The sequence below is a fragment of the Chanodichthys erythropterus genome, chromosome 11 (genome assembly GCF_024489055.1).
Source record: "Chanodichthys erythropterus isolate Z2021 chromosome 11, ASM2448905v1, whole genome shotgun sequence".
Lineage (NCBI taxonomy): Eukaryota > Metazoa > Chordata > Actinopteri > Cypriniformes > Xenocyprididae > Chanodichthys > Chanodichthys erythropterus.
This window is the reverse complement of record NC_090231.1, coordinates 1,037,421-1,065,396: the sequence shown is the minus strand read 5'-3', so window position 1 is coordinate 1,065,396 and position 27,976 is coordinate 1,037,421. Positions and strand designations below refer to the sequence as shown.

The 27,976-nt window shown below is 40.2% G+C and overlaps 1 protein-coding gene across 1 annotated transcript in view; it reads right to left on the bottom strand.

Moving 5' to 3' along the window:
- Positions 1–12,591: 12,591 nt before the first annotated feature.
- Positions 12,592–27,976, bottom strand: part of nrxn2b (neurexin 2b) — a 70,393-nt gene continuing 55,008 nt past the window's right edge. The window contains exons 13-14 of the mRNA XM_067400339.1: positions 21,810–21,929; positions 12,592–12,659 (exon numbers count right to left, since the gene is read on the bottom strand). Coding sequence (XP_067256440.1) covers positions 12,592–12,659; positions 21,810–21,929 — 188 coding nt within the window. The remainder of the gene's footprint in view (positions 12,660–21,809; positions 21,930–27,976) is intronic.

Here is a 27,976-nt window from a genome sequence, read left to right as displayed (position 1 = left end):
TATTTATATTTCATGTTTGCATCGTAATACCAGTGTAATACCCATGTCATTATACACATTTTTGTCCTCATAAATCACACACACACACACACACACACACACACACACACACACACACACACACACACTAAACATCATAAAACTCATATATAACTTTCTTTCTCCACAGTTAACGTGACTCATTAACAGAGCAGCTGGCAAAACATGATTATTTTCAGGAAATTAACCTTCAGAATCCCTTCATTTACTAATCACACACTTAAAACACATCTCATTTATGAGGCCATTTGAAGAAAAACAAACAATTGTAACTATTTTTTCCCTCATTAACTGTGTTTCTTAAAATAGACTCATAAAGTTGTTCATTAAACCAGCACCACATTTCATCTGGAAGTTTTTACAAGTTCTTCTGCTGTTTCCAGAATACCAGCATACAACACAAGACACACTCTAGCAACTGCATAGCAACACCTTAGAAACCAACCAGAACACCCAAGCAACTGCATAGCAACACCCTTGCAACCAACCAGAACACTCTAGCAACTGCATAGCAACACCCTAGCAACCACCCAGAACACCCAAACAACTGCATAGCAACACCCAAGCAACCAACCAGAACACTCTAGCAACTGCATAGCAACACCCTAGCAACCACCCAGAACACTCTAGCAACTGCATAGCAACACCTTAGCAACCAACCAGAACACCCTAGCAACTGCATAGTAACACCCTAGTAACCACCGAAAACACCCTAGCAACTGCATAGCAACACCCTAGCAACCACACAGAACACTATAGCAACTGCATAGCAACACCCTAGCAACCACCCAGGACACTCTAGCAACTTCATAGCAACACTCTAGCAACCACACAGAACACTCTAGCAACTGCATAGCAACACCCTTGCAACCAACCAGAACACTCTAGCAACTACATAGCAACACCCTAGCAACCAACCAGAACACTCTAGCAACTGCATAGCAACACCTTAGCAACCAACCAGAACACTATAGCAACTGCATAGCAACACCCTTGCAACCAACCAGAACACTCTAGCAACTGCATAGCAACACCCTAGCAACCACCCAGAACACCCAAACAACTGCATAGCAACACCCTAGCAACCACCCAGGACACTCTAGCAACTGCATAGCAACACTCTAGCAACCACACAGAACACTCTAGCAACTGCATAGCAACACCCTTGCAACCAACCAGAACACTCTAGCAACTACATAGCAACACCCTAGCAACCAACCAGAACACTCTAGCAACTGCATAGCAACACCTTAGCAACCAACCAGAACACTATAGCAACTGCATAGCAACACCCTTGCAACCAACCAGAACACTCTAGCAACTGCATAGCAACACCCTAGCAACCACCCAGAACACCCAAACAACTGCATAGCAACACCCTAGCAACCACCCAGAACACTCTAGCAACTGCATAGCAACACCCTTGCAACCAACCAGAACACTCTAGCAACTGCATAGCAACACCCTAGCAACCACCCAGAACACCCTAACAACTGCATAGCAACACCCTTGCAACCAACCAGAACACTCTAGCAACTGCATAGCAACACCCTAGCAACCACCCAGAACACTCTAGCAACTACATAGCAACATCTTAGCAACCAACCAGAACACCCTAGCAACTGCATAGCAACACCCTAGCAACCACCCAGAACACCCTAGCAACTGCATAGCAACACCATAGCAACCACCCAGAATGCCCTGCTGTTGTGTCAGTGTGTTTTACGAACAGTGATCTCAGGGTGTCTTCATGAAGCCGTTAGACACTTGTGTGTCTGAGCACATCAAATGTTGAAGAACCACAGTCTGACCAGCATTTCACTCGCTCAGCCTCAAACACTCGATCATGTGATCACGTGTCACACAGCAAGAGTTCAGGACGTGGGAACGCTCAGCTCAGCTCCTCTCTCAGATCTTCTGATGAATTGAATCAAGTGTGTCTCCATTCTTCTCTGTCACTTCAGCTTCTATTCCTCATCTTTCACATGAGCTGCTCTTGTCAGCTTACCCACAATCCCTCTCTCCTCTCCTAATGAGCAACTTTCCTCTAATGAGTTTAAACTAAACTCCTCTCACACGGCGGAAGAGACAAGACGGTCTGAGTCAGATCTTCAGAAGCAGCGCAGGTGACAGGGATCAGTGTTCTGATTGGCTGAGGGGGCGGAGTCAAGGTGAGGACAGTCCAATCACTGAGACAAATCACTTCGGCCTCAAGCAGATTCATATATAAACTGACAGCAAAAGACTCAAAATGTTCACAAAACAACTATATTAATATACAGCTTCACGGTAATGTACAGGAAAACGGTCCAATTCAGCTGTAAAAAAGACATTGAGAGCGTCATTATTCAGCTCAATTCTGTGACAGAAAAAGTCAGAATTATGACATACTATCTCATAATTATGAAACAGAATTGAGATAAAAGGTCGAAATTATTACAAAAGGTCATAATTATGAGAATAAAATTATCGAAATTATATCTTAAATTGAAATTACGACATAATTTTTTACTTTTCATATAAATGATGATTTTTTAAATCATACTTCTCATCTCATGAATATGACCCAGTATGTCATGATTTGCCATAACTGTGATGTGTAAGTGTGGATTCTACGGTGGCCGAGAGAGCTCAACACGCTGCAAATAAAGAAAACATGTTCATCAAATTGACAACACACGCGCTGCAAACTCCACGTTTTCTTTATTTGCAGCGCGTTTCACTATTTGTAAGTGTGTGGAGTTTGCAGCGCGTGTGTTGTCAATTTGATGAAGATATTTTCTTTATTTGCAGCGTGTTGAGCTCTCTCGGCCACCGTAGGATTCAGCTGATTGAGGGATACGTTCAGCAGTGAAGCGGCTCTGCAGAAGAAGTCATTCAGTTCTCATGACAATGTCAGTAACATCACTGAATATGAAGCGTATTCAGCGTCTTCCTGTCAGCTGACGTGCTTGATGAGCCGCAGACGGTTGTCATGTGATCACAGGTGTGTGTTTCATCAGATTTCAGACAGATCTTCAGAGTTTTCGCTCCACTGCTCTCTGAAACTCCACATCTACTCTCTGTCTCAGACCGCCGCTGGTTTGGGCTTCTGTCTGGATGTTAATTTAAGACTTCATGGTAGCAGCTTTACGGCTCATTCCACATGATGTCCTTCCCCTCGGCGCGTCTGTGTCTTTAATGGTCTGACGCGCCTCTTTCCGGCTGAAGTTTGGGACCAGAACATCTCGCTGTCCAGCTCACATTTCAACAGAATAACCACACATTTTAATCTCCATCACTGACTTTCATTCTTGAGTGCAAATCATCAGTTCAGTTTAATTAAAATCACAATTATTTGCTTTCAAACAGAATAAAAAGATAAATTATTCCATATGGGTCATGGTTTTGTAACTTTATATAGTCAGAACTGAGTTCAAAAACGGAGAATGGAGAAAAAAGTTGAAGTTATGACATAAAAAGCATTGACTAGCCACTCGGCATTTTCACTGGCCACAGTTTTGACATCGACACCATAAAGAAAAATCTGCCATATAGATATTTTTAATATTATCTCATTATTTGGCAGCAGGTTTATTATGCTGCTGTCACTTTAAGAGCTGATGCACGGATCCAATATACTGTTACACGTGCGTTTTCTTTCTCACCTGTTTATGTTCACTCCAAACAGAACTGGCATTTTGACATTATTTTGTGTGTATTTGACTGTTTAAGAGCAATAAGCAGCGATGAAGAACTCAATTTAGTGCTGAGAGGAGGCTTTATGTGGCGCAATTTGAGCGTGAGAACAAAATCTGCAGGAACGAGTCAAATTATGCGCAATACTCTAAATTCAAGCTCTGAAAGACCAACAATATTCAAGCGGAGCAAATGAAACGAGGCGGTTTGTGTGTCGACTCGCTGACGGAGAGATGAGAGAGAGAGAGAGAGCAGCTGCTGTCGTGTCTGATATTTGAAAAGTGTTTCAGATATTTCTGTATCGATATGTATTGAAAAATCAATATGTTTGACAACACTACATCACACTTAGTTTCTTTTTTCAGATGCCTTTTTAGAAGACTACAATTGAAAAAATGTATTTTATATAAAATTCAACCTGCTAAAGTGGCTATAGGAGATAATAAATAAATTTAACACTCAATGATTTAAAGAAATGTGTGCTACAAAAGACGAAGCGGACCTGAACATGAACGACAGACAGAGAGAGAGACAGACGGTTCCTCCTCCAGCTGCTGAAGAATCAGAATCACGACTCTGTTCACTGACTCACAGAATAAACGAACAAATGATTCAGATTCAGCTCTTCTGAAGGACACAGAGGTGAGGCGAGGGATGATGAACCCCGTGACAAATGGCCGCTCGACACGACCATCCATAACTCTGACAGATCAGACTACAAACACCTGATGCATCTAATTATCTGATGAATCATGTGCTGAAATGGTGCTGGAAAGACGTCACGCTAACAGTTAATCAGCATTTACTCATTAAAGATCCAGCTTTAGTACATGTTAAGCTCGACTGAGACATAATGTTGATTATACCACAAATTATTTTCCAAAAAAACAAAAAAAGTAGATGAATGCTCCGTGTTTCAATAGTTCAGCCACAAGATCTAAACAACACGCATGTTAGCCAGTGAAAACTGACCTTTTCTGAGCAAGGTGTGAAATATACCGCTTTTCAACTGTGTCATTAACACCAAAACGACTGCAGATGTGATGATTTAAAGCTTTACAGCTCGAGTAATACACAAGATTTAACAGAACAATTACTGTAAGTGCTTTTACTTCCACGGTAAGAGCTTCACCTCAGCGGTTATTCCAGAGAAAACCAGCTGAGACGATCTGATGCAGTAATGAACTTTACGCCACACGTGCTGTCGAACGAGCTCAACTTGTGTTCAACCTGGAGAATTAATCGAATCAAACACATCAGTGAGTCAGTGATCATCACACACATGCGGGACTAATGAATGAACAGAAATCCCTGGAGTGATCACACAAGTCCAGCGAAACATGACCTAAAATCAATGCGTTCATGTTTCATGTCTATTATGCATTTTGACAATTTAGTTAAATAATGACAGACGAATCAAACAGACGGCTCTATTAAACGCTCTGGATGAACACGATGCTACAGTGAACCAGTATCGACACAACAGACAGAATAAGAGCTGTGATTCACTTCAAACCATCCAACTGAATCGATTCAATGATTCATTTTTCTTACATTAAAATGCTTTAGTAAAAACTGACCATTTAGTCAAATCAATATGATTCAGTATTTTTCATGCAAGTAAAAACTATCCATTTCAGTGAACTGATTCAAAACTTCTGATTCAATGATTCATTTGTATAATTATTCACGCAAGTAGTTGTATTAGTGCATATAAAATCTCAAAGACTCTATTATCTGAACGAAATGTTGCAGTGTGTTTGAATCAGTGAACGGGTCACGACGGTTCCTCTCATTAATGACGTCTGATCCTGTGCATGAAAGTGTCTGGATGCAGATGTGAGCTTCACTGGAGCACAAACATCTCCAGTTCTCTAGATAAATGCAGATTCTCTCTGTAAATGCGATGAAATATTGATGATTTCCGTTGTCTGGCTGCTGTTGTTCGTTCTCGTGTCCTTCTGAACTCGCTCGGGTGGGTCTCGCAGATCTCCAGAAAGTTCTCCTGAAGCTGACAGAAGGTCCGAGACTTCTCGAGCGTTTACAGACGTGTGTGAAGCTGTCAGAGAACTTCAGAAGTGCGGAGATCAAACACAGTTGGACGCTCCGGTGTGTTTGTCCTCCAGATCTGTGCGTCTCCTGAGGAGGAACACAGGCTGGCGTCCACCGCTCTAAAGTAAGACGGATGAGGCGATTAGAGCGACTCTGATTGACGCGTCTGTGCAGATGAAGTCATTAGTACAGCTGAATATGAGTGACGGGAAGAGAAACAATCTCCCAAACTGAGCTCGAAATCTCAACGTATTAAAGGATTAGTTCAGCCAAAAATGAAAATTCTGTCATCATTTACTCGCCTCATGTCGTTCCACACCTGTATGAATGTCTTTGTTCTGCTGAACACAGAGGAAGATATTTCGAAAGAAATTCATACAGGTTTGGAACAACATGAGAGTGAGTAAATGATGACATTTTTGGGTGAACTATCCCTTTAAAACACTCCAGACATGATTTATTTTATATATGTACTGAAATTGGTTTATGTTCCAGTATATCAACTCATATGAATTAGAGGTCAACTGATACTGGATTTTGCTGATGTGATAATAATGTGTTCAAAGAAAGGCAATAAACCCATTATTTGTGAAATGAATGTGTTAAATAAGTGCAGCGCTCATATACACCGATCAGCATAACATCATGAGCTCTGACAGAAGTGAATAACACTGATCGTCTCTTCATCACGGCTCCGGTTAGTGGATGGATATATCAGGCAGCAAGAGAACATTTTGTCCTCAAAGTTGATGTGTTAGATCAGGAAAAATGGGAAGCGTAAGGATTTGGGCGAGTTTGACGAGGACGAATTTGTGATATTAGACGACCGGCGGACCAAGACTATTTTAGGAAGGTGCTCATAATGTTACGCCTGATGGGTGTATATTTAATTCAATCATCGACTTTTGTGCTTTAATAATCACATTAGGCCGTATCGTGATTCCTGTTTTTCCATCCCCAAATTCAAGAGCTCTAGAAATGATAAGTCGCCAGTTTATCTGTCGGTGGGACACCTGACACACTTTTTTATTGCTCAATTCTCATGAGGTCAACTTCAAATTTGGACACAACTTGGTTAATCCTACAGTTTTGATTTTAGCAATTTTAGAGTCCAAATTAGTTTCCAAAATATATATTTTGTATATAATACAAAGGGCCAGATTTACTAAACATGGCAAATTTGCGTTAGAGCGCAACTCCATAAAAGCGCCGATGGTGATTTAGACACAGACACAACATCTCATTTCCATGATGATCAACACAATCCACCAAGCACAGCGCAAATTACCGTTTGATGTGAGACATGCTTTTTTTGGGCGTTAAATAATGGAGCAAACACTAGTAAACTGACAAGTACAAACATTACTGAACTCATATTGTGTGATTCATTTAAATAATCTCCTCCCATAAATTTAGTGTCTGAAAGGGGAACTCCTACAAATGCATATGTAATGAGCTCATTCGCAAAGATAACGTGGTCCACGCCTCTTCAGCGCTAATCTCTCACTGCGTGGCTTTAGTAAGCGTTGCGCTGGTGTAAGCTGTTAGTAAATCTGGCCCAAAGTGTTTAGTTCAGTACATACGCTTGATCGTAGACTTAAACTTCTGTACCTTTTTTACTTTGCTTCTGCAATAATCAGTGTTCATTTAACCGTCTGGTCCTCTCAGTTTAGGGGTCACACTTGGCTCCTATACCGTCACATGTGACCGAAGCTTTGAAATGTACCTTTTTTTCCAGGAAAACTAATGTAATATAATTTTGTTCGATAATATTTTTTGATTATTATGTAGAATTTTGAGGGGATTTTATGATATTATGCAATATTTATACAATTTTATGAGCTATTTTTCCCAATAATATTAAATAATACACAATTTATTTTCTAATATATATTTTTTATTATTATTATTATTTTGTTAAATAGAGACAAGGCATTTAAAATCCCATTTTTCTGAAGGTAGATTAGTGCCATCTGGTGGGAGTAAAAAAAGAAAAAGGAATGTAATGTAATGCGATGCCTGTATAGTTCTATAAAAAGTGTTTTTGAGACATAAATACTTATTTTTATTAAGTTGTGGATTTGGATTTATACTTAGACATTCAGTTTTAGATATTTTTTTTTGTTTAAAATGTTGATTTGAAGTGTCGGTTTTTGCATTAATTTTACTACAGTCAAACCTGAACACAGAGGAGGACATTCTGTCACACATAACATCAAAATTCAATAAAAATTTGAACAGGAATGCTTCATCACAGCTTAATAAATCTGGGTCTGATCTGATTTCAACCTCTTATTTGAGTCTTTTGGCTCAATTTTACCGTATTGTCACAAAGGATTCAAGTGTGACCTTTTTTCAACCCTTTAACATATCCGAATCATGTTTGTTTTTGTGTGTTCACATAGATAATGCCACAAACGTCACCAAGTGCCATCCTATTCCGATGAAGCAAAGAAATGTCAATTTTTCTCTCACTTCTGACCGAAGGGAGGCATAAGAAGAGACAAACCCCCGTTCATGAACCATCGATGCTCAGTAAGTGGGGTGACAATTTACAGGTTAATACACTTGTTAAGACTTTTTATAAACCTTAAATGAGCTCAAACTGAACTGAAGACATTTTACGATTTGACATGCATGTCAGTTTGTTCTTCTCTTGTTCTCAGCGAAGAGCTCGGCTGTACATTTCCACCACCATCTCATCCAACATATTAATAAGAAGAAGAAGCAGAGGTTTCCCTCACTGAAGTCACGCAACGATGGTTTTAATCCAAACCCAACCGCCTCATCGAGTCTGTGTGGCATTAATATGTATTCAGAGAAGCTTTGGCTGTCTGATCAGACACAAACGCTGGAACCGATAGAGAACGGGCTGTTATTAAGAGACGAGAAGCGTGAGGCCGCAGTGACCGCGCTCAATTCAGCCCAAAATAATCCAATAGACACTGAAGAAGAGCTGGAGAGAGACGAAAATTGATTTTTCCACTTCTGCCGGCCACTGGAAATCATTACGACTGCTGAAAGAGAATGAGAGAGAAAAGGTTTGGGGAAGGAAGAGTTGAAAATCGTGTCTTTCCAAAGCTGTACTAAAATACCGCAGTATCACACATAAAACGAGCGCTAATGTTGCGTGAGATTTTCTGATGCAAATCGAGGAAAGTCCCTTTCCAGACACACACTTTAATTCTTCTGATTTCTACATGCACTCAATCACGGGACTGATCATCAGGAATGGAGCTGCCAGATCACATCTAACTTCTCAAACCAGCTGTCAGCCGAATTATTCCAGTAGAAATCCCACATGTATGCCAAGTTATCCCGAAAATCATCCTGCAAAACATGCACAGGTATCAGAGACACCAGAGAAGCAAAAGAAGCTGTTTCCATCCACCTATCGGTATGCAAATATTGGGATCTCACACAAAAAATGCTTAAATTCTTAAAAAAAATATGTGCTTAATTCAGGCTGATTATTAGTTTATCCGTTTATCTGCGCATAAACTAAGATGGAAACACATTTACTGAATAAATCCGTCATGTGACTTTGCCTCAGCAGAGGCTGTGATTGGATAACTGCACAGCGGACCAATCACATCGCAGCATCTCAAATGTTGGTTTGGTGGTTCTGAAACGCCAGAATGATTTGGTTTAATTCCTCCAGAAGCGTCTCACACGATTGTGTTCCCAAACACCAGCATCCGAACGCTAGATCACATGACAGCGTTTATTGAGTTTCGTTTGAGACCAACTCATTCATGATGGAGGAAGAAAGAGCAACTTCCATTTTTATTACCAATTTTTTGTTTTCTTGAACAAACGAGATGAGATTCACAACGTTGGATGGAAACACAGCTGCTTCCATGGCAAATGCCGAGTGAAAAGTCTGACTTAGGATCATCCGACAGTCTGAATCACACCCAAACAGTGAAATCTGCATTTGTTTGCAGCATTATTGATCGGAGGAGACCTCAGCGCTAACGTGTCGTTAGTGACGCCGTGAGGTAGAAACCAGGCAGATGGTGTGTGTTACTCTCCAACTTTTGATTACAGTCGAGTGCTAACAACACCCTGAACAAATGTCTCTGTTTCACATCGCTCCTCAAACAAGCAGCTGCAGGAATGATTAGACTCCATCCCGCCGGACGACGAGCGAAAACATCATAAACAGATCCGCCACCAACATATACATGCCATACGGCACGCACACCTCTCTGCTCGTGTGTAGTAAACGCTTGAGGTCAATCTCCAGCAAATATTACTCATCAGTGAAGGAAATCATGCATAAATATGACATTTTGGTCATTAATGTTAGTAATAAACATATAAAACTACAGTTAGTTAAAAACAAGTATAATATTAAATACACATTCAGACAGCATGCATCAGGACGCTGTTGAATTATTTTAATGGCATCTATCTATGCTTTTATAAACATCCAAGATGTTCATGTCTTTCTTTCTTCAGAAATGAAGGAAATCATTCCAGGATTTTTCTCCATATAGTGGACTTCACTGGGGTTCAACGGGTTGAAGGTCCAAATGTCAGTTTCAGTGCAGCTTCAAAGAGCTCTACATGATCCCAGACGAGGAATAAGAGTCTCATCTAGAGAAACCATCGGACATTTACTAAAAAAAAAAAAACATTATATACTTTTAACCACAAATGCTCATCTTGCACTGCTGACGTGATCACGTTGGAAAGATCACGCGTGACTTACCGATCCAATGTTTACAAAGTAAAGATTAAGTCAAAAGGTAAAAAGGTGTTAAATGGCGTCTGACAATTTTAAAGTTGGACCTTTCCAACATGATCACGTCATGCGTGGAGCATCACAGAGCAGTGCAAGACGAGCATTTGTGGTTAAAAGTATATAATGTTTTTTTTTTTTAGTAAATGTCCGATGGTTTCTCTGGATCAGACTCTTATTCCTCGTCTGGGATCATGTAGAGCTCTTTGAAGCTGCACTGAAACTGACATTTGGACCTTCAACCCGTTGAACCCCAGTGAAGTCCACTATATGGAGAAAAATCCTGGAATGTTTTCCTTCATTTCTTTTCCACTGAAGAAAGAAAGACATGAACATCTTGCATGACATGGAGGAGAGTAAATTATCAGGACATTTTAACTCTGAACTGAACTAATGCTTTAGCATAAAAAGGCGAGATGTGGAGGAAGAACATCATTGTTCTCTGGTTATTTACACACTCTCAGGCTGATTTATTAACGCATCAATCACTCACTCGTTCGAGTCAGAGGGGAAGGTGTTGTAGCATGTCTCGTATCGTCTCCAGAGCGGCTCACGCAGGAAAACTACTCTAATTGGTCTTCTGGTTGCTGTAGGCACGGCCGCTGGGATTGGTGTGTGTGTGTAAAAGAGCACAAACAGCTCGTACTCCATCATCATCGCCAACCAAATGCTCAGAAAACGGCATTAAAATGCAACGGCTCACGCAAATTACATTTCGCCGTCCTGTACAAAAGACATTTGGGTTTGCTCGTCTCTCTGGGACTCGTTTATCTTCCAGCATCAGATTTCAGTCCAATTAGAGGAGAATCCGAGAGCCGGTCTCAGTTCGGCGGGTCTGTCTGTTCTCCGCTGATGAACCCAGATCAGCAATTAAAGCTTCAGACCGGTCCAGAAAGAACCCTGCTGTAGAAACCAGCCTAAAGCCTCGGCCTGGTCTGCTGGTTTTAGACGGGTTCTAGTGTTTTTCAGCCTGATAGATGCATCTGATCTTCACATGTTGCTAAGTGAAAAACAAGAAATGGTCATTTTCACTGGGAGACGGGTGTCAAAAACCACTAAGGATTTCTAAATCAAATGAAGTATCCTCTTCAAGGAGATGACTGAACCAAGACTGTTATGAAACTCACTCATTTTGTTTGTCTCGTGTGTGAGAAATATCACTAAAGGCCATGAAATCAATATATATGCGCTAATGTTGGATGTCTAAGATCATTTATGCCTCACAAGGAATAAGAGTCGATGGCTGCTTTTCTGAAATGAGACGACAAAAGCATCTCGCCCCAGTAAGTAGTCCTCCACTGAGAACACGACGTCCTGACCCGTGCGAGTCTCTGGACAGACGGATGAGATCTGATATCTGTCCGCTCTCTCGTTAAGGATCTGAAGAGGTCGCTCTCGGGACGCCTCACCTTTCTCCTCCTCCATCTGTCGGAGGTTTTCTCATTCAGCGCTGGTCCTCCAGGTCATCCTGACCACTGTGATTCTGGATGACCCTCAGTGATCCCACCAGCTTCATCCTTCAGTCTTTGCAGTCAGAAGTAACTTGCGTCTCCATAATAGTTTAAGCTGTTGTTCATCAGCCGTCATGTGAAAATCCGGCTCAGATGACTGTAATAACCTCATTATTGCAGAATCGCAGATTTAAGCTGCTTTAGGATCGCTCTCAGCTGATCAAACCCTCTGGGAGCTGAGTTTAGTTCAGCACTGCAGTGATGACGACAACACAGCGTTCTGATCAGCAGCAGTTTATAACGTTTCATATTGATAATATCAGGCGCCTCAGCTGCTCAATGTGTTCTGCTCAAGTCCACCAGTTTGAGATGTGCTTCTTCAGTGCTTGAACGAGACGTTTATCAATCACTTTAATGATAAAAGTGTTTCAGAATCATCTAAACGGCCTCGAGACTGAGGAGTTTTCTTGGTTTCCAGTTCGCTGCGAGGAGAAATGTTTCGCTAGAGCAAGTGCAGTTTGTTTGTGTTTTCATTCTGAACGTTTTCCCTGTGCCTGCAGGATACGTGTGTGTGTGTGTGTGTGTGTGTGTGTGTGTGTTCACTTCCACTGGATCTGAAGCGTCTCAGATGAAGCTCTGCAGCGCCGGTTCATCGATCCTCTCAGCTGAAACTCCCTGAGATGTGATTTCCTCTGAACACACGAGACAGAATTCACCGTCTCCGTGAGCTCAGTACAGACCCAGAGCGACGTCACGGCCACCGCGAGCTCCGAACAGACATCAAACCACATGAAAATGTCATTTGATGATTACAGTGACGCAAATGATCACAGTTTTGCTGGAATGTGCTGGAAATGTTCAAAAGATATACTGAATATTTTCAGTTTCTGCGGTGGATAAACATTAAAATAATGAGATTAACATTAAAGATGGCACTGCTGGGTTTAATGAAGATTCCCATCATTTGTACAGGAGCATGTTTTATTTCACCCTGTCGTTTTTAATAACACATTTGAAAAAGAAACACTGTTGGGGACGAGTGCCCGTGCCTCATCATGAGCGCCGTTAAACCGTCACTGAGCTCTTTATTCACTCGGACGAACGTCCTTCTCCACCTGAGAACTGGAGTTTGAGCGACAGACCGTGTGTCTTATCGCCGCGTCCGGTCATCGTTTACTGTCCTGTGCTAATGGATTGGAGTAATTTCTCATTTGTAATAACATCAAGGAGAAATTGCACACGGCGCCAAGAAAAGCCAGTCAACAATAGAGGCCATCAATCAAGCCAGGAGCCGCAGCCTCGTCCACACGCATCCCTCGCTCCCTCGTCCTCCGGCACTCCGGTGTGTTATTCTGAGGGAGGAAATGGAGTTACATGCTTACACTAAACACCCACAATAGTCACCTGACCACTTCATAACCAATAATCTTCCTACACCAGCAAGTTCTTGATGTTCTGTGAGATTCAGCCGCGTGTTTGTGAGTGTTTCAGTGCTTGTGTGTGTGTGTGTGTGTGTGTGTCAGCATGAATCTGACCTTCTCAATGCCGTGAGAACAAAGAGATCAGGATTGTGGACGTTTCCTCTTTCATCTGATCTATGTTGATTCTATGTCGGTTCACTGCAACAGTGTTCAGAAGCGCTGCGCTCACACATTCACTTCAAATACTATAGTAAACACACACACACACACACACACACACCTCTCAGTGTGTGCTCATACAGATAGAGTTAAAACACTGAGTAACACCAGCAGTTATCAGGAGGAAATGACCTCGTCTGCTCATCTGACATCTGATGCCTTATTGACTGTTACTGTAGACAATTAAAGAACTCGTTCACGCCTGCTGGAACCAATTATCACTTTAATATCTAAACGGCTGAAGGCAAAGGAGAGATTAGCGCCGACTCTATGCGAGATCTTAAAGTCTCTGAGCAGATTAAGACTGGATTCGACGGCATCCATTAGCCCAGACCTGCTCCACGGCGAGATGGAAACTGGCCCGGGATCAATGTGAGGATGACAGCTCCGGATTGATTTCAGCAGCCTGATGCTGTTACAGTGCCAAGAGTGTGTGTGTGTGTGTGTGTGTGTGTGTGTAAAAATCCATAGTGCACAGCCCCTCCGCAGCCTGAAATCCATTTGGGAGATTGGCATCGATCACTGTTCCTGCTCAAGCTTCCTGTCAGCGGCTCTTGAGAGGAAACTCCTGACCCTTAATGGAGCGGCAGGACAGAAGATCCAGAGTTACAGACTCAAGTCAAGCTTCTGGATTCAAACTAATGTGTTTCTAAAGCTCCGAGCGCTCACGGACACGTTCTTTAAGAGCTGCGGTGGGCAAAACCCTACGGAGATGACCGGCAGAGTTCAGCCGTGAAACCGAGGGAGTGTGGTTACGGCAAAAGATTTCATGTGATATTTAAAGATGTTTTCTGGGCAAGAAAAATGGAACAACAAATAAAAACAGTGACTAGTCTTATTCCCTCAAGATTGGTCATAACATTTTTTAACTCAAAAAGGTTTGATTTGATCAGACTAGTTCTTTAGACACGGTCTTAATTTAGCACTTAACTGGCCCCGGGTCAGACCATCGTAATCCCTCATGATCGGTCTCAATATGCCATTTGACACCGGTGATGTTAAAAGCTGTCTGAAACACACCCCTGCACAAACACAAATGGCATGATTATGGTCGGAAACTAAATGATAAATATGCTCAACCTGGATTATAGGAGACTGAAGCTGACTTTACTTTAATGCACTTGGCAGACGCTTTTATCCGAAGCAACTTACATTGGATTCAAGCTACACATCTAGAGATTTCTTGGCCGATTCTGATTGTTTGTAAGCGTGACCTGTCGATAATCATTTTTTTCTAATTGTCAGCATATACAAACAAAAATGTGCTTTTCTGCAATGCTAAATTTTATTTTCATAAAAAAAAAAAAATCCACAGTAATAAAATAAGAAAAAATAAGCAGCACAAATAAATGCAATAGAATAAATTTATATATATTTTTTCTCATATTCCATTTCAATGTTAATCAAATTCTGTTTTCCGTTTTAATGTTTCTGGATTCCATTTGATTGATTTAATCAAAAACATGTCTAATTAATTGAATTAAAAAAATATATATATATATTAATTTATTTACAATAATAGGTCCCTATGATTTTTTATATATGAATTTTAGTCTTTCTGGCAATCAAATGAAAGCATAAAAGATTCATTTAAATTTACACAAACTCTTCCTTTTTTTTGGCGAACAAGGTTCTGCACAACAGACATTTACTGTTAAAGTTAAAACATGGAAGAAAAATTGTGTGATTATTGCTTTGAAAATAAAGTTTTAATAATTATTGTATTGTTGTTGTTATTAGGAGCTTTACATTAAGACATACACTCTAAAAAATGCTGGGTTAAAAACAACCCAAGTTGGGTTGAAAATGGACAAACCCAGCGGTTGGGTTAAATGTTTGCCTAACCTGCTGGGTAGTTTAACTGAACTCAACTATTGTTTAAAAATTACTGTATTGCTTAATTAAAATTAACCCACAGTATGTTGGAAATGAACATTTATTGATGTTCAATGAATAATTATTAAACAATAAACATTGATTAAATTGCTTATTAATACATTTATATTAATAAAATATTAAAGCTTATTAATAAACATTCATCTTTTGTCTATTATTGTTATCTCTAATTGCATCTGGTTTTTAATTTCCCAACTATTTTGGATCATTTTAAGCTAGCCATAAAGCAATTTTTAAATAATAGTTGGTTTAAATAAAACTACCCAGCAGGTTAGGCAAACATTTAACCCTGGGTTTGTCCATTTTCAACCCAACTTGGGTTGTTTTTAACCCAGCATTTTTTAGAGTGTACATTATACAGTTCAATAGTAACTCTATACTATATCCTAATATATTTCTGTCACAAGTTATACCGAACTTTTATTTTGACAGGTTGCCTTGATGAAATGACAATAGTTTTTCTCAAATGAAAAGGAGCATCTCTGGAGATGAAGTTCATGTGTTCGTATAGTAACACTTCAGTGTGTGTGATGAGCGTACACGCGTGTCTGCGCCATTCATTCACACAGAGACACGCAGAACATGCAGGATTATGTCTTCACACAGTTTAATATTCACAGACACTACTCCATATCATGAAGTGATTTAAGTGTACTGACCTAGACCTACTTTTGATTTGTTTATCCAAAATTTGAATTTTCCACGTTACACAGTAAATTCAGCTTTATTATGAGCTAATGAGTGAGAGGAGTTGGAAATACAGCAAATCACCCGATTCCGATCCCTGGCCGATCGATCGGTGCATCTCTAATGGGAATCGAACCCATGACCTTGGCGTTGCTACCGCCACACTCTATGTTTGGAGGTTTAGAGCAGCTGAACTGTAGAGGATCCATTACAGCCAGCTAGTGACCACATGACTGCAGCTAGCGCCAGGAGCTGGTCTCATCTGGACTTCAGCAGGGAAACCAGAGCGCGATTGAAGCGAGCGGCGTTTCTCTGGGATGTGTCTTTCCCTCTGTTAGCAGAAGAGAAATAAAGCACGCCTCATCAGCCACGGCTGTAATTACCGGAGTGAATGTGAAGGGCAGACGCGCGCGGGTTGCCAGATCTGCCCTCACGGCCTCTGAACGGGGCGACCGCCGCTCATCGAGTGATTACACGCAGTAAAAGCGTTCCTAGCGCTCGCTAACACACACAGCGGTCTCCAGAATGAAGAGAAAGAGACCGCTGTGTTTGTGGTTCGGGTTCGACGAGCACCGAGGGAAACCCTGCAGGAAACACATGATCACTAAAGCTTTCTTAACTTGAGGGGTTTGACGAATCTTACAAATAATACACACACACATGAGCATCGCTGCCCTTCTCTGTTGCATTCGCACTAAAACAGACTTCCAGAGATTGCCAAGAAGTGTAAAATACAGAACTAAGAATAAAACATCTTATTCCAGTCATAATCACTTGAACCGTCTGTGCAGATAATGATCCAGTGAGATCTCGCTCTCTCCCGTGAGGTCAGCTGAAGGCCGATCTTCACGCCTCATGAATGAAACTCCTTCGCTGAGACGAGGACTCCTCATCCTCATCTGATATTCAGAGCACCGGCTCTCTGCGCTCTTTATTAATGTGAAGTCAAAGGAGAAAACTCTTGAAAGAGCAACTTCCACTGCCGTGATGAGGGACGCTCCAGACTGTCGTTTCGCACACACAGACCAACAGGTGTAACTTCATGGAAACTGTGTGTTTAGACTTTAATGTGGTAATATTGGATGTCTTTCGTCTTTCGTGCGAGAAAGAAAGTGAGAACTTTGTGCCATTTAACAGACTGTTGAAACCGAGTGTGTCCAGACGTCAATAATGATTCATTAGTTGTGATGAGTCAGCTGCCGACACAATTCGGCTCTCAGAATAAATATTCAGCTCTGTCAGGCTTCGTAAGCGGCTGTGTCTCATTTGATCGCTTCAAGGACGAGCGCTACGTGACTCCAGACTAACATAAGCACACAATCACTCACATTCACACGGTTTGTTTGAGAATGACGCAGCTCTGCTCATCACACGTTTACAGAGACGAGCGCCGCTGGAGGAAGACGCAAGGGGGCGGGGCTTAGCGAAGGGTCAACGCCCCCTACGGTTTCCCTCCGTCACTCAGTCTGTGTCTCTGATGATGATCACTCCTGACATTAACGGCTCTCTCACACATGCTGCTGTTCAGAACCCGTCACCTGTGTGGTGATGAACAGGAAGTGACATCAGCCATGGTCGGAATGTGTCTCAACTTACCTGATCAGTTTCACGACACTTTTACAATTTAAATTATATTAAAAATGTGAAATAAGTGAAAGTGACATGTGAAGGCCAAATATGGTAATCCATACTCAGAATTTGTCCTCTGCAACCCATCAAGTTAGCACACACACACACACACACACACACACACACACACACACACACACACACACACACACACACACACACACACACACACACACACACACCTGGAGCAGCGGCAGCCATTTTACTGTGGCGCCCGGGGAACTGAATTAAGCACACAACAATGACAACAATAAAGCGTGTTACTGTTAGAAACATCACCAAACTGCATACTGGTTTACATAAACACAGCAGGAAGTGTTTTATAGAAGCCTATATATGGTATGACCTCATTTATATGTAAATTAGTGTGTGTGTGTGTGTGTGTTGCAGCTGCAGAAGAAAACACACAAATCTTTCAGCCCTGAATTTGGTATTCACAGTCAAACTGACACATTAAAGAAAGAAACCCCTGTGTGTGTGTGCGTGTGTGTGTGTGTGTGTGTGTGTGTGTGTGTGTGTGTGTGTGTGTGTGTGTGTGTGTGTGTGTGTGTGTGTGTGTGTGTGTGTGTGTGTGTGTGTGTGTGTGTGTGTGTGTGTGTGTGTGTGTGTGTGTGTGTGTGTGTGTGTGTGTGTGTGTGTGTGTGTGTGTGTGTGTGTGTATCTGAACACAAACACTCTCTGTCATCAGTCCGGTCTGTTTGATCAAGTTCGTGAAGTTCTCATTGTCTCAGAAGAGGAAGACGAGCGTCTGTCACATGACACGTTTCACCTTGATCCGGTGCAGCTCATGGAGGAACTAACGCTGAAGGCTGTTTGTCAAACTGAAGCTGAACGAGAGAATTCGCAGGAGAGAAACAAGTGAAAGGACGAATGAGCAGAAAGTGTGAGCGGTGTCACGTCACATGAAAACATCTTCATCAACACACACACACACACACACACACACACGAAAACATGCGAGTTGTACAGTAAACACAGAGAGATTGAACCAGACAGAAACCCAAACACCAGGGGCCTCATTTACAAAACTTTCTGTAGATTTCATCTTAAAAGTGTACGTACGCATAAAAGCTAGACACAAGAAAATTCAGATTTATAAAACCATGTGCACGCCAGAACCTGCGCACAAATCCCTTTATAAATCCCAGTCAGCTGAAGATCGTGCGTACGAGCATCTCCACTCCGTCTCCTCCCCAAATCACCATATATGGAGCTTACGACGCCTAGTTTTACTATGCATAACCTCATCTGCATATCATTTACATACACGTTCCCATCCACGTGACACCACGGTTAACACCGTCAAAGGCACAAGACATTGGAAAATATTAGATATGGACTACAAACCCGATTCCAATAAAGTTGGGACACTGTACAAATTGTGAATAAAAAAGGAATGCAATAATTTATAAATCTCATAAACTTATATGTTATTCACAATAGAATATAGATAACATATCAAATGTTGAGAGTGAGACATTTTGAAATGTCATGCCAAATATTGGCTCATTTTGGATTTCATGAGAGCTCCAAAAAAGTTGGGACAGGTAGCAATAAGAGGCCGGAAAAGTTAAATGTACATATAAGGAACAGCTGGAGGACCAATTTGCAACTTATTAGGTCAATTGGCAACATGATTGGGTATAAAAAGAGCCTTTCAGAGTGACAGTGTCTCTCAGAAGATGGGCAGAGGATCACCAATTCCCCCAATGCTGCGGCCAAAAATAGTGGAGCAATATCAGAAAGGAGTTTCTCAGAGAAAAACTGCAAAGAGTTTGAAGTTATCATCATCTACAGTGCATAATATCATCCAAAGATTCAGAGAATCTGGAACAATCTCTGTGCGTAAGGGTCAAGGCCGGAAAACCATACTGGATGCCCGTGATCTTCGGGCCCTTAGACGGCACTGCATCACATACAGGAATGCTACTGTAATGGAAATCACAACATGTGCTCAGGAATACTTCCAGAAAACATTGTCGGTGAACACAATCCACCGTGCCATTCGCTGTTGCCGGCTAAAACTCTATAGGTCAAAAAAGAAGCCATATCTAAACATGATCCAGAAGCGCAGGCGTTTTCTCTGGGCCGAGGCTCATTTAAAATGGACTGTGGGAAAGTGGAAAACTGTTCTGTGGTCAGACGAATCAAAATTTGAAGTTCTTTTTGGAAAACTGGGACGCCATGTCATCCGGACTAAAGAGGACAAGGACAACCCAAGTTGTTATCAGCGCTCAGTTCAGAAGCCTGCATCTCTGATGGTATGGGGTTGCATGAGGGCGTGTGGCATGGGCAGCTTACACATCTGGAAAGGCACCATCAATGCTGAAAGGTATATCCAAGTTCTAGAACAACATATGCTCCCATCCAGTCTCTTTCAGGGAAGACCTTGCATTTTCCAACATGACAATGCCAGACCACATACTGCATCAATTACAACATCATGGCTGCGTAGAAGAAGGATCCGGGTACTGAAATGGCCAGCCTGCAGTCCAGATCTTTCACCCATAGAAAACATTTGGAGCATCATAAAGAGGAAGACAGTTGAGCAACTAGAAGCCTGTATTAGACAAGAATGGGACAACATGTTGATGCCATGAAATTTAAAATCAACTTATTTTTCCATTAAAATGATACATTTTCTCAGTTTAAACATTTGATATGTCATCTATGTTGTATTCTGAATAAAATATTGAAATTTGAAACTTCTACATCATTGCATTCTGTTTTTATTCACAATTTGTACAGTGTCCCAACTTTTTTGGAATCGGGTTTGTATAAATGCTATTTGTGCAATAAAAAAAATCATCCAATATCCTCTTTAGGTTTTAGAATAAATATATCAAAATATCCATAAAATTGTATAAAATACTTCAGATAAAGGTTTTAGTGGCGTACGTGTCTTTCAGGGCCTGTTTTGTGCGTACGTAACGGTTATAAATGAGACCCCAGACGAAGAGACCAGAGACCCGGTTCATTATGTCACTCCTTAAAGAAGAGTTTGGCTTCACACTAGCTGTTATGATTGCTGGAACTGTTTACAATTTAACACTATGGATCCATTCAGAATTACTAAACGCAGCAACATAAAAATATGATCCTGAATGTGTGTGGAAACAATGTGAATGTGTCAGTGTGAGATGAGTGTGTCGAGAGGGTTCATACACAGTTTGTTCACACATCAGTATAACGGACCCACACGTGTTTACTGTATGACTTCTGTACGTCACCGCAATCCATCAGAACTTTACTAGCGAGACGCTGGTTTGCTTTATCCAGCTGAGAAGTGTAGTTTGATTATCATAAATATGCATGTATGTTACTGTTACAAGTATGGACAACAAAATTCATGTGTACATTTTAAAATTGAATAAAAAGTTAATCACAAACATGTGCATTTTAATCCACAACCATCTAGTATCTAGAATATGCCATTTCTTATCTAGACAAACCTTAAAAACTAACCTAGTCATCATCATTGAACCCTAACCTAGCTAAGCCAGCATTAAACACACATCCTGGTCTAAGCCGGACTGGTAACAGGGCTACAGCTAAAGCCAGATCAGAGAGACGTTCATTACCAGAGCAAGAGTCTACAGGAAACAGGAAGTCACTCACAGTCACATGCTAATGATTTCACTTAGCGACCAATTAATCCTAAGAAACCAACAGGGAGAGCCCGAAAAACCAATTAATCACCACAATAAATCAGCCAATTAAGAGATGAGATGAAATTAACATCAAATTACACGCAGTAACAGATAATGAAGGCGGCGTGTCCTCAGAGCATGATAAACAAACCGCACCAAACACGCCAGCTTCTCCGTCTAACATGACAGAACTGAGAGACACTAACCCCTAGAGTGACTCCATTCACACGTCATGAATAAACACGTCCCCTCCGATGGACCCTTTACAGCAGGAGAAATAAACGAGTATTTTACATCGCCATTGGCTCCGACACATGAGGAAGAGGGTGTGAGTACTCACGATCGCTGCAGTACGAGCCCCCGTAGGACGTCATGGTGCAGTCGCAGGAGAAGCCCTCCCACTGCTGCAGACACACCCCCTGATGATGACACGAGTCCTCCGTACAGGTGCTGCTGGGTCCTGCACACACACACACACACACACACACACCTGTCAAGGCCCGTTCACTTATAACTATATCAGCGTCACACAGGAGCACGATATCGTTCTGTTCATTCTCAGGTCTTTTTAAATGCTCGAGCTCGTAAAGCAGGAAGGATTCTGATTGGCTGTTAATGTTCGTATCGTTCATCAGCTGGAAAAATCATTCTGAAAGAACATAAAACGATAAATTTCTCTGTGCCGTTATCGTTCTGGTGTGTTATTGAGAGTCTGAGCACCAGCGACGGCTCATGAACAGACACAATGATAAAGTTGTGCACTGAGAATCATTCATGCTTGTGTGCACAAAATATTAAGAAGCAAAACTGTTTTCAACATTGATAGTAATTAATAATAATCAAGCACCAAGAATAAGTGAGCAGCAAATCAGCATATTAGAATGATTTCTGAAGGATCATGTGACACTTTGGTAGATGCACCGGGGACATGATTAAAGCACTTAAACACAGAAATGGACAGATTTTCATTAATCGACCCTTCAATTAAAATTTTACCGTTACTGACAATCCTCATTTTGGCTGCGTGAGATTCTCCAGCTTTGTTGTTGTTGAGCTGTTAAAGCTCCGCCCTCTTCTGGAGCAGCAGCTCATTTGCATTTAAAGGGACACACACAAAAATGGGGCAAACCCAAATAGAGGCAAATTTGACCAGCTATAATAAATGATCTCTGGGGGATTTTGAGCTGAAACTTCACACACACATTCTGGAGACACCAGAGACTGATATTACATCTTGAGAAAGGAGCATTATAGGTCCGCTTTAAATCATAATTTACTTGCTAATAGAGTCTCATGAACACAGCTGAGCACAAAAGACCAACAGCAGGATTTTCCTTGAATAATACATTACATTTCGGTTTGTTTTTCACTAAACCCTATCATAAACCCCCAGAACTCTATTCACTGCCATTATATAGACATTTAAAAAATAAATAAATAAAGTTTTTAAAACACCAGGTTGAGTAAATGATGACTTAATTTTCATTTTAGGGTGAACTGTCCCTTTAAGTTTGGAGTAATGATGCTGAAAATTCAGCTTTGATCACAGGAATAAATTACACTTTACTATATATTCACAGCTGATTTACACTGGAATAATATTTCACTGTTTTACTGTATTTTTGATCAAATAAACGCGGTGAGCAGAAGAATCATTCGTGCAGGTTTTGTGCTTCAGGTTCAAGCACAGGTTTCTGTTCTATTATAGAAAGAGAGGAAAGACATGAAATAATCGTGTTTGTAGTTATCATGTGAGACGCGGCAACTGATAATGGACTTTAAGATGATCTATCGTTATCTTCACAGGAGGCACAGACCACATGATGCTTATTTTACATGTCAACAAATCAGATCGCAGCAGGACGCCGGAGGAAAGTCTTTTTTGTGCGGTTCATGCCAATTCTGAAGCAAAATAAATATAAACACATGAGCAGAATTTGGGACGTGAGCTCAGCGAGAGACGAGTTCGGTCAGATCTGCCGTTTCTTTAAGACACTTCTTGTTATTTTCAGCACATCCTCAGTTTAATGATCGTCATGCTGAGATCTGAGAGAATTAACACAGCCATTAACTCCGCAAACCAGGAGGAGCTGATTTTACCCACACACACCAGAATAAACCTGAGCCCAGCTTCACTCATTTATCAGAGACACATGTGGACAATAAACCGCTGTGGATTCAGTGCATCTGAACTCACGAATCCTCCACTGATTCACCGTCTGCATGAGTCTGGAACTGACTGGCATATCTGTACAGAATAGTACAATAAATGGGCAATTTTCAGTGTAAAGACAGAAAAGGTTTCACCATCTATTTCCTCTGAGCTCAACGGCCCAATTAAACAGAACCTCTGAAGCGTGATTGGATATAATTCTAATTGACTGTTGAGTTCATTGTGTTCTAATCATGTACTAATGACTGTCTGTGAGGGAGAGAGCTGAATTCAACTGCATTACTGTGTGTGAGTGTGTGTGTGAGAGAGAGAGAATGTGTGTGTGTGTGTGTGTCTCATAAAGCTCTGAAAGGAAATTTCACCCAAAAATGTCATATGAGAGAAAGTTCCTGCTGCTCTTTCGTACACAAGCTCATAAATAAACCATAAACAAACCTCCTGTAATAACTCTGGGAGTATATTTATAAAATCCTCATAAATGTGTCTGTTAAATGAATGCATGTAAATGTAGTTCTCAGATCTCTTCAGGTTCCCTGTGTTCATCCGCACATGAAGAGCCGACGGCGTTTGGCATCAAATCTGTGATGCATCGTGTTATTTATTTTAATTTGAATGTGAAACATTAATGACACTTCAGGGCTCCAGACTAACATCTGAGAGATCTACAGAAGGTGGCGCTAGCACCTGATTTGGTGGAACTGTTTTTTTCTGTTTTAAATCAGAAAGGTAATTTCATTTAGTCATATTACTATTGTTTTGCATTAATAAGTGCAGTTACTAATAATATTACATGTTTATTTTTCGGAAATGTGATTGTAAAGAACTGAGCTTGAATTGAGATGTAGATAAAATTAACTTTTATTGACAATCAGCATGCGAAAACCTAATTTTATAGGGAAAAATGTAAATATTCCACTCTTATTATATGTACTGAATTGACCGACAGCTTCAGTGATTATAAAATAAGTTTTCTGGGTAATTCAGTCACAATTTGAAGAAAAGTTTTTGTTTTACATGAGACTTTTCTTACTTTTCCTCATATACAGTATTAGGGAGTCAATAAGTGGTCCGCTGCTGCCATCTAGTGGTTATAATGGTCAGTTGTATACATGTCTTTTTAAATAAAAGTTTATGCCATGAATTAAACTTTAAATTAAACTTTACATCTTTAAACTTTTATTTTACAAATCATCACATTAAACATAACATTCAAACTTGATCATATTTACAAATTTGAAGTGCTGGAAAAAGTGTGAAGTAGTGTGAAGTGTGGAAAAATTTGCATGAATCCTGAAATGTGTGTGTGTGTGTGTGTGACCCTGGACCACAAAACCAGTCATAAGTCACACAGGTATATTTGTAGCAATAGCCAACAATACATTGCATGGGGCAAAATTATTGATTTTTCTTTTATGCCAAAAATCATTAGGATATTAAGTAAAGATCATGTTCCATGAGGATATTTTGTAAACTTCCTCCCATAAATATATTAAAAAAAATATATTGTTGTGAGGGGATATGCATTGCTAAGGACTTCATTTGGACAACTTTAAAGGCAATTTTCTTAATATTTGATTATTTTTATTTTATATATATTTTTTGCACCCTCAGATTCCAGATTTTCAAATAGTTGTATCTCGGCCAAATATTGTAAAGATTATATATTCAGCAGATGATGTATAAATCTCAATTTCAAAAAACTGACCCTTATGACTGGTTTTATATACAGTTTATGTATAGATATAGATGCTTCATTTATAATCGTTTAGTGGTGCTTTTGTCCTTTAATCTGTCATTCTTTTGCGTTCCACGGATTGAGGTTTGGAACACAGTGATTTCTGTCTGTAGTTTTAATATTGTACAGTATTAGATCTCATCCCTGTGTCTCATTTACACATAAGCTTTTCTGCAGATATTGCATTGTCATGTTTGTGTTTGAAAAGCAAAGCTGAAATAAAGCCCAATCATCCTCTCGTTCCTTTAAACGACACAGACGATTCCATCTATTTAATAGCGAACAATGTCAAGCTTTGAGTGCATGTGGAAAAACACCAGCGTCTGATGAAGTCTGAGCGTGTTTCTGGCAGCAGAGATGACAGGCTGATCGAGCTCGTAATAATGTTGTTTTTGCACAGAGAGCGAGAGACACGGAGTGAAATGAGACGGAGTCCGCTGGGAAATCAACACAGAATATCACAGCAGCCGCTCCAGAGACACCAGGACTTTCAGAGAGCATTAGAGACACAAATCACATGTTTCTGTAGCTGTGAGATCTATTATCTGACATGAAATTAGCATAAAAACTTCCCAACTCTGACCAACAATTAACGGCATATCCACTTCATTATTGTCAAAACATCAGCCCATACATATTCATATTCCATTTCAACGTTTAGGGTATTTCAAATGTTAAAGAAACTAATCTTTTTATTCATCAAGGATGCATTAAATTGATCAAAAGTAACGGAAAAGACAATTATAATGTTACAATAGTAGGGATGCACCAATATGAAAATTTTGGCCGATACCGATAACCGATAATTCTTTATATTTGAAAGCCGATAACCGATATATTGGCCGATAAATCTAAATCAAAATTTTTATATAATTTTTGAGAGCCTGATTACAAAAACAAAAGTCTCACTATTACAATCCATGTCCCAAACACATAATTATAATGTTCTCATTATAATATTACGTAGCCTATATGACACGTTTGCGTTGTACTTAACTGTATTTGATTTCAATCATATTTCAAGCACTTCATAATCATCACAGTGAACAGTGCGCATCTGAAGTGTCTCAGCTGAAGGAAAAATCCATTATTTATCGGCTTTAAAATATCAACCAAATTTTGTTATCGGGCCGATAACGATAACATTAAAAATGAACATATATCGACTGATACCGATATTGTGGCCGATATATTGTGCATCCCTATACAAAAGATTCTATGTTAAGTGATTTCTGTTCTTTTGGACTTTCTGTTCATCAAAGATTCCTGAAAAATGAAATGCATCACAATTTTGTGGCTGATAATAAGCTTAGTTAGTTCTTTAGATGACAGATATATAGAAATATAGATTATATTATATTGGCCTGTACTGGGGTCGATCACCAAGGCTGCATTTATTATTTATTTGATCAACAATACAATAAAAATAAAACAATATTACAATTAAAAAAAAAAACTAGAACTATCATAGAACTATTATATCGACCTATGCTGAGGTTGATCACAACGCTGCATTTATTTGATCAAAAGTACAGTAAAACAGTGAAATATTATTCCAGTGTAAATCAGCTGTTTTCTATGTGAATATATAGTAAAGTGTAATTTATTCCTGTGATTTTCAGCATCATTACTCCAGTCTTCAGTGTCACATGATCCTTCAGAAATCATTCTGATATGATGATTTGATATCAATGTTGAAAACAGTTGTGCTGCTTCAGATTATTATATTTCTGACTCAAAGACACATTAATAATGATCATTATCTGGCTGGTCAGGAGTAAAGCTGATGTTTAGGCAAACAAAGTAAACAAATCACATAATCTACCTTACAAAAAGGTATATTCCTTCAAAACGGTTCTGATTGGTTGTTGAATCCTTGTGTTGTTGTCCGTGATTGGTTATAATCCTCAAGGTACTGTGGAGATGCTAATCATATCAATCTGTGCAAGCTGAGATCGTTCCAATGATATGACACACGTCTAATTGATCTATATGATGGTTTTACCAGGGCCTATTATGATTATTATGATCATCTTTCATAAATCCTGAAATGGAACGCTTCTAATTTGTCAGCAAATGTTCTCGCTCCTCAGTCTCTTCTCTCGCTGTGATTCATCAGGCGTTTCAGCTCTTTCCTCAGTGCGTGTGACACTCAGGGCCCTGTTTTAATCATCTAAGCTCACGGTCTGAAGATCACGGTGCAGGAGCACTGAAGGTGTGTCTGAATCACTTTTGCTAGTTTAACGATGGAAAAATGGTCGGTGCGTCCAGAGCATGGTCTGAAAGGGTTGTGCCTATTCTCTTAATGAATCAAGGGTGTGTTTTGGGCGTAATCAGATTCTCATCTCCCATTCCCTTTAAAAGCCACTATTTACATGTCGGATTACAGACACCTTCAACCTGACGAGTCCGTTTAAATACATGTGTGTATTGCTACGATTTTTCAAATAATTAGCCAATTTCATTCATCATTACTGCAAATAGGTAATTCTGATACAATGGCTATCCATTATGACATGTAGGCAATTTTATCTTTATGCACACAATAATAATCTTTCACATTTGTGTGTGTAATAAGCAGAGTGTGCGAGCGTTGTGC